Consider the following 14,042-nt stretch of genomic DNA (forward strand, 5'->3'; position numbering starts at 1 on the left):
CTTAATATTCCTGCCTGTGAATTTCCCTTTGTGTGCGGGTGGCAGCTGTCTCTCTGCTTTGGTGCTGCCGGCTTGTTGCATTAATGTGGGAGTTACAAAGGGTTCTTCTTTGTGTTCAGGCACCATCCCTGTCCTTTGCAGGATCCCTGGGAGAGATTCTGGCGGCGTCACCCTGTAAAGGAGACTTACCAAAAACCTTGTGAACATGCCAGCCTCTTCCCCTGCATGCAGGGCCCAGAAGAGCAATAGGCAAAGGGTCATGGGCTGCCCCTGGAGTAACACTTTGCCCTCTTTCTCTGCAGGGGTCCCAGGCAGTGATTACATCAATGCCAATTACATTGATGGGTATCGGAAGCAGAACGCCTACATCGCAACGCAGGGACCTCTGCCAGAAACCCTCAGCGACTTCTGGAGGATGGTGTGGGAACAGAGAACAGCAACTATAGTCATGATGACCAGGCTGGAGGAGAAGTCCAGGGTACAGTGTGTGCTTCCTCTCTTTTCTGGAGCTGGTGGTGGGGGCAGGAGAGAGGGATGGGAACACTTTACAGAGGAAGGGCATCCAGGGAGAGGCGGGTCCAGTGGTGTGGCTCACTGTTGCAGGCAGCCCAGCAACAAGTGCCTTGTAAGCATATCCCTGTGGGGCAAAAGGGTGGCAAAACCTCCTGTCACTGTGCTGCTTGTTAACCCCTGTCTTGCCTGCGTGTCTGCATGCACTCCCATCCTTTCCCTGCCCACATCACTCACACCAAAGGGAGAAAGGAAAGCTCTGAGATGGAGAGCGTTGACAGTCCCTGAAAGCCTGGGGGCTGCGTCCCAGAAGCTGAGAAGCTGCAGTGGGTAGGTGGTATCAGCAGCATCCTGCAGCCTGACAGGGCTTCATTGCAATAACAAGACTCATTTGTGCCTTGTCCAATGACAACATGTACAAACGATCGTCTCATACTGCCAAGATTAGATATTCTGATGTAATAAATGCAAAGCTGCCTGCAAACCATGGGGAAGGCACGAGGTGAAGAGGAAGGAGCAGGAGCCGTCGCTGCAGATGATGCTTGTGGTGTCTCGTGACAGAGGTTCTTACTCAGCTCCTGAAGCAGGAGTTCGTAAGCTGTGACCGAAGTGTTCCCATGCCCAGATGCACCCCTCAGGCAAAGCCTGCCGAAGCAGGGGGCAGCTTCTCCATCTCGTGATTCGATTTGTTCCTAAAAGTAAAATTTTAGCAGTGAGCATTTGTACTTGCAGAATATTTTAGTGTTGCCATGCCAACAGCAGGAGAAGGAGTTGTGCACTCAAGCTGTGAAGCACTGGTTATTTTTAGCCCAGTAAGCTTGTTCTTGAGAAGCAGAAACTGTCAAGTTTGGGTTTAGTTAAAACTTTTGCCCGCATGCTCTCCCTCCGTTTCAAAGCTTTAGCACCGAAATGCTCGCAGGGGTGTCCTAGCCCACGCTGGCTCGGAGGAAGCAGCTGGAACAACCGATCACCGTGGCAAAACAGATCTGCTTTTCCTGCATGTACAAAAATAGGCTTTGTTCATGGGCTTCCCTGGCTCTACAAATGCCCTACAGCCTGCAGGGAAAAATAGTGTTCCTCGGAGACAAGCTGCCTCTAGAGATCCAACCCCAGCTTTGCACTGTGCTTCCCGCTGCGCAGCCCTGCCTGCTCTGTCCGATGGCCACCGTCACCCACCCCATCTCAAACAGGGAGATAAATTAACCTGACCTGTCCTGCAGCTCAGGGCTTGGCACATGGGCTAAGCAAGATCAGAAGCTGCTGATCAACTGCTCTCTGCAGCTGGGGGTTATATGGGGACTTTCTTGGTGCCTTCACATTTCAGTGATGGAGCGTATATTTGAAGTATGAGAAAAAGCCCTTTTAGGTTGCCAGGTAAATCCATGCCCAGAGTCCTGACTCACTTCTGGGCTGCTTAGTTATGGGAAGGCACTCCAAGGTGCATGTTTCTCAAAGATAACAGGTTTCATTTGACCCCACAGGCACGTGTCTTTGCCTGAGATGCCTGTGCTGCTGAGCCATGCGTTATCTCCCCCCAACATGCTCCCTGTCATGTCATCCTGCAATTACCTCCTGCAGTATTGGTTTCTGTCCCAAATACGGTGCGTGTGGTCAGGCTTTTGGTGACAGGACGGGCACCGTGAATCCCTGTCATGGGCAGGGGGTGACCAGAGCCTTCACAGAAGCTGCAGGCAGCCTGCCTGACCGGGTGGGCTGCCCAGGGGCTCTAGGCTGACCTGACTGGACCCAGACCCCAGCATTCACCCCCGACACTGCCTGCCCATGCCCTGCTGGCTCTTTGGTACATCCCCGGCACTAAGGAGAAATGGGCAGTTTTCTCAGGCACTGTGCGAGAGGTGGGTTGCCAGGGGAGGCAGTGGGGAAGCCCGGCCACTCCTGAGTCAAACCAGCCCTACACAGCAAGGGCTTCCCTGGATATGTTGCTGGACCCTGTAGGTGCCCCAGGGCACCCACTTATAGGAGGGCCCTGGTGGGGAGCTGGGATGCGGACTTGCGGGAGATTATTTTCTCTGGGTTTTTTGTTGGCTCCTCCAGCATCTTCCAAGGCAGGATGGCTTTCAGCCACCTTCCTGCTCTGCTTTTCCTCATGCCCCTTTGGTGATGGCTAGAGCTCACTCAGGAACACACCTTTTTGGGACCAAGGAAGATCCCAGTCACTGCCCGTTGCTCCCAGCTTTCAGCATGAGTCACTGTTTTACAGTTTACTCCACTCCAGAGCCTTCAGACCTCTTCTGATGCATCCCCTTGGGTCCCTGCAGCATTGCTGCCTGCTGATGTTCACACTGCTGTGCAACAGCACTGATCTAGGCAGTCACATGGTGTCACAGCGTTACCCATGGGTGACCTTGCTTGAAAGTCCCTTGCCCAGGGGCTTCAGTGCAGGCACAGGACTGTCTCTCCAGCTGCAGAGCCTGGGGTGGGCAGCGGGGTGGCGTGATGCCCAGCATGGCGAGATGCCTAGCACAGAGCAGGCTCTGCCTCCTTCCCAAGCGAGCTGCCCAAGTCCCCCTCAGCAGTGCTGTGTGTAGATAAGCCGACTGGGACCAGCAGCAGCTTTGCAGCCCTGTAGGGGTGACACTGCTTTAAAGGGCTCCTGAGCTGCAGGGGGAAAAAAATCTTTAAAGAGCATCAGCTTTTATGGTCTGCAATTTCAGCTGGCTTGATGGTCCAAATCATCCTCCCTTTTTCATGTTTTCACAAAGTGAGAGGCACATAAAGGATAGAAATGGCTGGACTGTGCAATTTAGCTGCCTTCAAAGCTTTACAATCAGTTTCAGAATCATTTGGTGGCAGTTCAGAAACACGTTTTAGATTAGCTTTCCCGAAGCTGTGAGTGTGGCGTGTCGCAGCCGGGGTGTGTTGCACGAGAGAGGTATTAAAGCAGGATTTCTCCTACCCTGGGCTATCCCCAGGAGCCCGGCAGAGCGAGGTCTCCCAGAGCAGCACCATGGCTTGTTCTGTCCCAGCCCAGAGCACCAAGCAGTCATCCCTGGATGTGATCTCCCCTGGCACTTCGTGTCCCCAGGCAGGGGTGCAAAGAGGCTGGTGCTCAAGGGCTCTGGGGAAGAGCAGCCTGGCAGCCATGTCCCACTCCAGCCCTCTCGCTGGCAGTGATGCCATCTGGAGCTTGCGAGCCGGGCCGAGAGCAGAGCACAGCTCTCAAGCTGAGGAGAGGTGCCCGGCTGCTCTTGGGCACAGGGCATCAAAGGGGAGGGACAGGAACCACTCAGCAAAGCTGCAATAAATGGCTGTTCAGGACATTACTGTGCTCCTTAAGTTAATAAGAAGCAAGCACTGCCAGAAGAAAACATCTCTTATCTGCTTTAGTGCCACAGTGCATCAGCTTCAGCATAAAATTTACAGAGCTTGAAAATGGGGCATAAACATTATGGGTAAATTTGGCAGAAAATGTGACTGACTCTTATCTGGTCATGAATAAATAATTTTCAATTACCAGCCCAGGCGCTGCTATTATCCCACACAGGGAACTCCTCTGAAGTTTGTTTTGTGCTCGAGCACACACGGCCCTGTAGCATGTGTGTGGTAGGAGAGGGCCGCTCTCCCCGAGGTGTGGGCTCAGGCACGGGGACATGCTGTGCTGCTCCCCTGCAACATCTCCTGCAAACCACACCAAGGGTGACACAGCAAACGGCTGTCCCCAGCATTTGCAGGATGCCATTCTGCCCTCCCCTCACCTCCTTTAGAGAGGGGTTACATCATCCCCGAGCCAGGCAAGGCAAACTCAGGTGGCTGGAGATGCAGCTGCCACCCGCTTGTGAGGATAGGATCAGTTTAGTTGTGAAATAAGGTTTGTGACCTCTGAGTTGTTCACTCTGCAGCTAGTCAGCGTAAAATAACGGGCTGCTCTGTGCCAAGCGAGGAAGAGAAATCTTCTGAGATTTGTGCAGGGCCTGCCGCACTGAGAACACAGATCCAAGGCAGCACAGCAGCCTGAACAGCAGGAGACCCCGGGCAGGAGGCAGTGGAGCTGCTCTGGGCACGCAGGCGCCTGCAGTACCCCATCAGGCAGCCTTGTTCTAGGGACTTCTGCCAGGGCAGGATTTACTGAGAGCAAACCCCAAAAAAGCAGGGACAGATGCATCCCTCTGACCCCAGGTTGCCACACTCAGGATGAGGGCTCTTAGCTCTCACAAGCCCCACCCTGCTTAAAGTGCCTTCAATTAAAAGGCAGAACTTCATTGATTTCTAATTAAGCCTGTTGTTTCCCTTCCCACACATTCCCCTGTAAACACGCTCGGCTAATAATTAAGTTTACTATTCCTTGACAAGCACAGATGATCTTCCATTCACTCCTCTCTCCTAGGGCGGGAAACCATTTTCGGTGCAGTGCACATGGGTGGGAATGAAGTCTTCCTCCTGTCAGCCAGACACCACAGCTCTGCGGGGTGGGGGAGCCGGGTGTCAGATGAAATAGGGATGCTCAGGGTGCCAAATTAAATAGGGAGCTCGGGGCTGGAGAGAACAAAACTGGAGGAGTAGTTTGCAAACGCTGAGCTGTGAATAGGAGGAGGAGGAGGAGGAGGGCATCAGCAGGTGAGCAAGGAGGGATGCACAGGGAGATGAAAGGGGCAGAGGGATGGGGCCCTGGGGATGTGTGAGGGCTCTCTGCCAAGTGGGCTGCAGCAGGAGCCATGACCAGTAGCATGAAGTGCTCTGTCTGCGGAGTTGGGAGGGGGATATAAAGGATGCTGCAGGGCAGGGGGTCTCTAGGAAGCAGCGGTGTTTTTGTGATGGGACAGTGCTGCCTGCAGGAAGGGGCTGAAGGGATCATTTGGCCACAGTCTGTGTCTTCTCCTAGAGGGAGAACAAGTTGTGTCTGTGTCTGAGCTGGCATTTGTACCTTGCTGCGGAGCAGTTTTTGAAACACCTGGGAGACATAGATTTCCAGGGATGCACCACCTGCCAGAAGGGCACGTTGGCGTCTCTCAGGGATGCTCAATGCACTTGAGCCTACAGCAATGCAGAAAGGGTGGCAGGGTCAGCCCTGTGAACACAGCATCCAGGCTGGAGGCCTGGCGTGGGCTGTGTCCCGTCTTTCATGAGGGTGGTTTGCTGCCTGAGGGCCACGCTGGCAGGGGCACCCTGTGCGCTGCGGATGTCACGGGGAAAGGTAGTGCCTGTCGTTGTATTGTTGGGTACCGTGCTGGACTCAGAGCTGTGTCCTGTGTCAGCTCAGTGCTGTGGGTCAAGGACTTTGGGCTGGGTTAGCAGGGAGCTGGTGGGGATACAGGCTGCACCTCCCTCACTGTCGTGGTTTAACCCCAGCCACCAGCTAAGCACCACGCAGCTAAGCACCACCGCTCCCAGTGGGGTGGGGAGGAGAATCGGGAAAGAAGGTAAAACGCATGGGTTGAGATAAGAATGGTTTAATAACTAAAGTAAAATATAATACTAACAATAATAATAATGAAATATAATAATAGTAATGAAAAAGAATATAACAAAAAAAAAAGAAGAGGGAAAAAAAAGGAAAAAAAACCAGTGATGCACAATGCAATTGCTCACCCGCTAACCGATGCCAAAGCCACAATCCACACCTCCCAGCCAACTCACCCCTGTTTATATACTGGGCATGACGTTCCATGGTATGGAATATCCCTTTGGCTAGTTTGGGTCAGCTGTCCTGGCTCTGCTCCCTCCCAGCTTCCTGCACACCTGCTTGCTGGCAGAGCATGGGAAACTGAAAAATCCTTAACTTAGGATAAGCACTACTTAGCAACAGCTAAAACATCAGAGTGTTATCAACATTATTCTCACACTAAATCCAAAACACAGCACTGTTCCAGCCACTAAGAAGAAAATTAACTCTATCCCAGCTGAAACCAGGACACTCACCTTGGCTGCCCTTCGAGCAGAGCCTTCCCCAAAGAAACCACCGCTTGCTTCCCCTGCCCTGCTTCACCAGCTCTCCTCCCACCAACCCGTGGCTGCTGACCTTCTCTCCATCCAGGTGAAGCTCAGACAGGGGGGTGCTGCAAGCACAGCCCCGAAGACCTCCATCTTCCCAAACAGGAGGCAGAGAAGAAAAATTACAGCAGGCACAAATCACTGCTAGCAATTGCTGCACACTGTCTTCATACCTGGTGCTGCTCTTGCTGCTGTGTCTGGTGGCCTGGCCCCCTTAGCCGCTTCCCGCCAGTGGGTCCAGGAAAAAAAAAAAATCCCTCTTTGAAGGTGAATCTTGCGGAAAGGAGCCCAGGGTGTGCTGCCTTTCTGCTGGGGATTAGGACACTCTGGGAGAAGGAAATCTGGGTGTTTCGGGCCCCCCTACACAGTAACTCTTTTCTGTCTTTACCCTTTGAAGGGCAGAGCCCTGTTCCTCACCTGAAATGCCCCAGCCAGCAGTCAAGCACTGACCCTTTCTCCTCTCCTCCCCACAGGTGAAGTGTGACCAGTACTGGCCGAGCCGGGGTACAGAAACCTATGGGATGATCCAGGTGACCCTGCTGGACACAGTCGAGCTGGCGACCTACACTGTCCGCACCTTTGCACTGTACAAGGTATGGCGCTGGCTGGGCTTTTCCTGCTGCAGGTAATGCAGAGCCGCTCCCCGATGCTGCAGGGTGCTGCACAGCTCCCAGGCAGGGGCTGCCAGCTGTGCCTGGCTTGGCGAAGCGTGTGGCTAGTCCACACGTGGGCCATTTCTCACAGCTGGGCTGCAGTGGGAGACCGGCTGCAGGCTGTGCGTCTGGCCACCACTGGATTTTGGCCAGGATACCTGATGCTCTCCTCTATGCATTCAGACCTTGTGATGGCCCCCAGAGCAGGGGCTGTGCTTGCCTCTGGCGAGTGCGCATGTAACAGCTGTCCTCCCATTAGAGGGACAACATGGGAAGCAGTGAATTTTTAGCGCTCTTGTCACTAATAATGCAAATGGAGGGGGCGTGCTGATGTGTGCGCGTGCCCTTCTCTCCTGCCTGCTGTGTACCTCATTAGTGTTTGGAAATCCCTTGGGGCAGTGCTAGCGGCAGCATGTCACGGCAATGCAAATAGGCTTTGCAGCGGGCTGCCTCTGTGCGTGACTGGGTCCCGGCCACACCAGCAGAGAGAGCACAGCATCGTGCGATGGGGACACACTCACGCCCCAGGAAGGCATCTCACCCCCAGCAGTCACCCAGCCAGTCCTACTGCATTGCTGCATAGATCACTCAGCCACAACAGACAGGAGCAGGACAGTCTCTGCAGACACAGGCTGATCAGCCATCCCAGAGACCCACAATGCAGAGGAGCAGGGAGGGAACTGGCTGCTGGGGCCCTTCCATGCCCGATGCCCATTTTTCCCTGAATGTGCAGTGAGTACGCAGGTAGTGACCCTATGCTGTGCAGAAAGGAGTCTTTCACCTTCCCTTCAGTCTGCTCCACTCCCACAAAGCTGCTCTGCTCTCTGTATCAGCTGGCTTTCCACAGAGCATCTATGGGTATAGAAGCCTTGCAAGAAGCCTACATTTGGCCTCCAAATTTTCAGTGGCAAAAGCCCAATACATGCATGATCACGCACAGCATTACGTGCCTGTTGTTACCCAGCCAGTTGGGTACCTTGTTACCCCGTCAGTGCATTCCCGGCCTAGGATGAGACTGTTCTCATGCAAAACGACTCCTCTTTGTCTTCAACAGAATGGCTCCAGTGAGAAGCGAGAGCTGCGACAGTTCCAGTTCATGGCTTGGCCGGATCACGGGGTGCCAGAATACCCCACCCCGATCCTAGCTTTCCTGCGACGGGTCAAGGCCTGTAACCCACCAGATGCTGGGCCCATGGTTGTCCATTGCAGGTAGGACTGTGTGTTTGCAAAGCTGCACGTGGGCACATGCCTTCTGGCTGCAGGAGCTTTAACCTGTCCAGCCAGAAGTGAAGTCTCCTGTTTCTGCGGAAAAGGTTTCACAGTAGCATAACCTGCACTGCATGCTTGGGCTGGGAACAGGACAGCAACCAGCAGCGGTAATGCAGTGGTGACATTTGTATTGCTACTGCTCTGTCAGATTAAACAGCACTACTCTATGGAGAGCCTCAGAAAACACTTTTTCCTGCAAAACTGCAAGTACCATTTAAAAATGAACTGATCTGTGCCCAGCATAAGTAGGTGGTACCTCTCAGAGGCACATCATTGACAGACACGCATGCAGTGAACTCTACAAACATTCATACATAGTATTTACAGTAGAACTCTTTCGCAGGGTAGAACAGCAGCTCTTTAAGCAAAATATTAGTCTGCTACGGCTCAGCATCTTATCCAGGCAAGATTTATCTATACCAGCCAAGTGGGGACTATTACTGAACAAACCACTCCATCATTGCTGTTCCAGCATACGCCTTACCAGCAGTGTTTAATGCTCTTCTTTCATGCTCTGTTTCAGATGGGAGTGGGGTATAATTAACACACAAACAAGCTGTATTAAAGCCTGTTAAGGATCTGACTTGCACCATAAATGAGGAAATGTCTAGCTCCCTTTCTCTGCCTGTGTTTACATGTCACGACAGCATGTCTGTTGTTTTCAGGGTGCTCTCAGGGTGAGTAGTTTGGGGATTGCTACTGCCCTTCTAACAGACATGGAGAGGCATCCAGTGCTTGAGCAAAGGGCTCAGCACTGACATGCGTGACCTCACCTTTCTGCTTTCCTCTCTCGGGCTGGCTGCCCTTGTTTTATGGGTTAGGAAACAGTGAGCCAGGTTAGGGGACAAGCAGGCTTGAAATTATGGGCTTCACTGGTGCCAGGGCCCAGCCTGGACTTCAGGTCTTCTGACTTCATGCACATGTACGCTGTCACTCTCCTGCCTGTTAAACACATTTCTCCTTCCCTTGCGGAGGTGCTGCCAGCCACCGCAGGGACCAGCAGAGTGACACCATGTCGTTTCTGCTCCATCAGTGAAAGGGGGACAGCAGAGGGGCTGAGTACCCTCCCACATTCTCCAGTGCCTCTCTCCCTCGCTCCTCCTGTCACCTCTTGTTTGGGGCTCAGCTTGTCAGCCCTCAGTGTGGGGAGGCAGCCTTTACTCCCCTTTTGGGTGCTCTGGGTGCTCCCTTAAGCAAGGGCAGAGCTTGCGTGGCATCTGTAGGAGAGAATGTCATCTCAGGCCATGTGCTTTGTTCCCACAGTGCCGGCGTGGGCCGAACTGGTTGCTTCATTGTCATTGATGCCATGCTGGAGCGGATGAAGCATGAGAAGACCGTGGACATCTATGGCCACGTGACATGCATGCGCTCTCAGCGCAACTACATGGTGCAGACAGAGGACCAGTACATCTTCATCCACGAGGCCTTGCTGGAGGCAGCCACATGTGGCAATACCGAGGTGCCTGCACGCAACCTCTTTGCTCACATCCAGAAGCTGACCCAGGTGCCACCAGGCGAAAGCGTTACTGCAATGGAGCTGGAATTCAAGGTTGGTGGCAGAGCCCCAGCACCCCCCTTCCCCGGTGCCTTGTCTCAGCCCACACAGCCCCACTGGGCCACTCGTCCAGGGGTGGGGAGAGGAGAGCCGTGGATCATTACAGTTATTCTTTTGTGTGTTTCTAAACCATGTAGGCAGTGATTTTAAAATACATTTGAATTGTAAAGCTTGTGTTGGCCATGGTCCCCCCTGCATTGGCAGCTTCTGGGGAGGGTATAAAAGGCAGATGGATGCGCAGTTCTCAGCAGCACGTTCTGCTCTAGGTTCACTGTGTGGCGGGAGCTGCATCTGAAATCAGATGCAGATCATGTTAGTGATACAACTGTGAACAACTTGTCTGGAAACGGCTCCAATTTAAATGTGAGACGTTTATAGTCTCATTTCTTCAATGCTGAGCTCTGTTATCTTTTAACCACCTCAACACCAAGCCTCAGTGTCTAGAATTGGTGAAGGCAGTGTTTTAAGGCAGACTGTTTTTAAGAAGCCGAGCCCACATTTTGCTATCTGTATCTGTGAATGCCAACTGCAGATATTTATTACAGCCTTGGAGATGGAAGTGAGCTCTGGTAAGCGCCCATATTCTCAGATGAGGTGCATTAGTCCAGTGAACTCATGCAGAGGAATATAGCTCATGCAGGGAGGCAACAGACCTTGCAGGCTGTGAAATGAACTGCAGCACTACAGCTTCACCCTGGGGATTCCCTCCAAGTGACAAAGGAGCAGGAGAGGCAAAATACTCACTTTCTGCATAAACTGGGAATAGCTGAGCAGGTCTGTCCTGTGGTTACCAGAGCTGCTGGTTTCCTGGGCTTTGGACAGTAGAACATGCTGCATTAGTATCTCCTGGTGACACCTGCCCTGAGAAACCGCTCAAGAGAGCCACAGAATTAGGCTCAACTCTACCAACTCTGTTATAAGAAAGACAAAAATTTGCTGTTTCTCCAAGGATCTCTTTAGAACAGTAATAAAATTTGCCCCTCTCTGTGCCCTGGCAGTGTCCACTGCATGGGAAACCCTGGGGAGCAGGATATGGGAGGGCCTCACATGGCTGCATCACTCCCCAAAGAGCAACCCTGTCCTTCTGCAGGGAGCCTCTGCCAAGGACCAGTTGCCACACACAGAGAAGGATGGCTCCAGAGATGCTGAAGAGAGTCTTTTGGGGAAGGAAAAAAAAAGAAATAAAAAAGAAAGGGAAAAAAAAAAAGAGGAACTTCTGTTTGAATGTCTCTGCCAGCAGATCTAAGTAACACATTTACCATGACTCCAGTTTACAGGGCTCAAAAAGAACCATAAAATGTCTTACAGTAACCCAAAATAGATCTTCTTTACCTAAAACTGTCACAATTCTCTCATTTTTCTTGGGTTCTTCTGGGTTGAGAAGTAAATAGCAAGACATTGTTGGAAGATGGAAAGCTTTCCTTCCCTGACATCACCAAGTGTGTGTCCCTGGGTCAGCAAGGTACACAGCTTCGTGTCCTGGCCCTTTGTGGGTCAGAGAGCTGCTGTGGGTCTCCACTCCACTATGTGTGGCTTTGGGGCTGCGCCAGTGGGTCAGTGCAGGCTCTTCCCTCTGCTGTCACCTACAGCCGTGCACCAAAAGCCAGCAGCGAGGCCGAGCTGTGCCTAGGTGTGCAATGCCACAGCAGAGGGGCCGATGCGGTACTGAAAACCAGACTGATTACTGTGAAATAGAGCAGCTGGGTGCAGCCTCCTCGTAATGTGGTGGCACAGCCCTTCATCAGGTCCAGAAAGCTGTCCCTCGGTCAGAGGAGGGAGTGTGGCTGCATGCCCGGAGGGACTCCTGCCTGCCCTGCTGCCAGGGTCCTGATTTTGCCCCCAGCCTGCTGCATCCCCAGCAGAGGTCTGACATGTCTCCTCCTCTTTCAGCTGCTGGCCAACTCTAAAGCACATACCTCACGTTTCATCAGTGCCAACCTCCCATGCAACAAATTCAAGAACCGCCTCGTGAACATCATGCCATACGAGCTGACGAGAGTCTGTCTGCAGCCCATCCGGGGTGTCGAGGGCTCCGATTACATCAATGCCAGCTTCATAGATGGGTACAGGTAAGGGCCACCTTATGTGCCTGGGCCAGCCTGTCCTGCCTGCTTGGAAACCTGGGCATAGCTGCCTTCTCCTCTTTCCCAAGGACTGGTCCTGACTGCCTGGAGGTGGGCTGGGGATCACTTTGTTGCATTTTATCTATTTCCATCTTCTCAGACACTCCAGTGTGTATAGTTACAGTATGTGAAGACTGCTAGTGAGTGAGCGCTGCCAGGTTGGCTTGTATTACTGTAGACAGATGCCCACGTGGCTGAGGTGGGAGGCTGTGCTGCCTCCTGTGGAGGTTTATAGGATCTTCTCGTAGGCATTGCTTGGCATGTGTTTTATATCTTTAGCATCTAACGCAGACCTGCCCCCCCTCACTAGCTGTAGCAATCAGAGGTAGAAGTGTGCTTGCACTGCGTGGCTGATCCAGGCAGCAGCCCAAGGCTCATTGTCCCTTGTCTTGATTTTGGGGGGAGTCTGTGGATCCTCAGGGAGGGCTGGTGCTGAACACTGGGGAGCCCATCACCGGATTCTGCTCCCCAGGATACCTTTTAGAAAGCACAAACTGAGATCTAGTGGGGCAATAATACTTATGGTTTCTGTATGAAACTGCTGGCATCGCATTCTCAGATGCTAAGTGCCAGGAGAGGAGAATGCAGGGAAACAGCCCAGTGGCCACATCTCCTTCCCAGCCAATCCCCGGACAATAATCCAGACCAAATCCCAACAACGCACATACAAGGCTCATCCCTGTCATCTCACTGTGCACCATTGCAGTAGGGTCACCCAGCGCAGGAGTGGGGGATGCAGCGATGGATGTGGCACCGTCCTCCTCCAGCTTAGCTCTGCCCAAACACTACTTATGGGCTGGTGACCTCCCAGGAGCAGCAGGCACTGCCAAAGGGAACAGATGTTGGTGCAGCCAGGCCAGTGGCTCTGTGCCTCCGTCCCTGCTCCAGCAGCTGAGCCCAGGAAGTGTTCACGGGGGAAGGACTACGTGGAGGCAAGAGTGGGCAGGAAGCAGAAGGGGAGCAACCCTGGGAGCATCCCAACACAGCAAAACTGCAGTGAGCCAGGCTCCCTCAGGATGGGGCAGATTAATGGGGAAGGATGAAGGGGCTGGAAAAAAGCTGTCACGGAGGAGCCTCTGCTCCCTCCTGCCTGTGTGGCTCCGAGCCATCCAGCCCTGCGTCATGAACGTGGCCGCCTGCCTGCACGCCCGCCCCGGCAGCCCGGTGTCAGGCAGGCGGGCTGCAGCCACTGTGTCCTGGCTCCAGAGCTGATTAAGAGCGATGCTGGTTTTGCCCCTTGGTGATGCTACGGAGGGAGGGCTGCCAGCACAGCAGGTGGTACCATTTCATGTGCTACCTACCCCATCCCCAAAGAGCGCTGTTATCTCTTCCCATCCTTTCCTTTGAACCGAGCAATCTTCTCGGTATTATCTAAAGAGATCAGTTGGCTCAAGGTCCTGCACACATCACTGGTGCGGCATCTTTATTAGCTCTTTGGTTTCGTTCTGCACCCCGACTCCCTGCTTTTTATGCTGTCTTATAAATCCGCCTTGAAGCAGCCCCTGTCTTCATCCTGCACGTTACAGCTGTCCTGCAGCACGTTCATTAATTTTCAGCACGGGCGGCCAGACGCACGCCGGCGGGAGGATGCCGCCCCGGTCCCGCGGGCTCCGGCGCCGCGCAGTGGTGAAGCGAGGCCGTGTCTCGGCCGCCCGTGCGGCGCCAGACCCGTCTCTCGCAGGAGACATGGCGTGCCAGGCCGGGCGCCCGGCAAACCAAAGAACCAACACGCCGGAGCTGGCCCTTCTCAGAGTCCAAAGCGCCAAGGGTGCTTCCTTCAGGGTGGGGGCCAGGCTGCGGCAGGTCAAGCTCTGCTTTCACACAGGACGTTTTGAGAGATGCTCTGGTTCGCAGTGGAAACGAGGACAAATTTTGAAGTTTCAGGGAAGCTGGTGAAACGGTGTTCGCTGTTTCCACACTGCCGTAGTTATTAGCTGGCGTGCGTGATCCAGGTGACCTGATTCAGTTGCTCTGTGTCTTCCT

At 53.4% G+C, this 14,042-nt stretch overlaps 1 protein-coding gene across 1 annotated transcript in view; it reads left to right on the forward strand.

Moving 5' to 3' along the window:
- Positions 1 to 14,042, forward strand: part of PTPRF (protein tyrosine phosphatase receptor type F) — a 395,755-nt gene that overhangs the window by 376,887 nt on the left and 4,826 nt on the right. Inside the window, 5 exon segments of the mRNA XM_050901434.1 lie at positions 303 to 478; positions 6,933 to 7,052; positions 8,167 to 8,321; positions 9,645 to 9,930; positions 11,827 to 12,005. Coding sequence (XP_050757391.1) covers positions 303 to 478; positions 6,933 to 7,052; positions 8,167 to 8,321; positions 9,645 to 9,930; positions 11,827 to 12,005 — 916 coding nt within the window.

The sequence above is a fragment of the Gymnogyps californianus genome, chromosome 8, assembly GCF_018139145.2.
Source record: "Gymnogyps californianus isolate 813 chromosome 8, ASM1813914v2, whole genome shotgun sequence".
Lineage (NCBI taxonomy): Eukaryota > Metazoa > Chordata > Aves > Accipitriformes > Cathartidae > Gymnogyps > Gymnogyps californianus.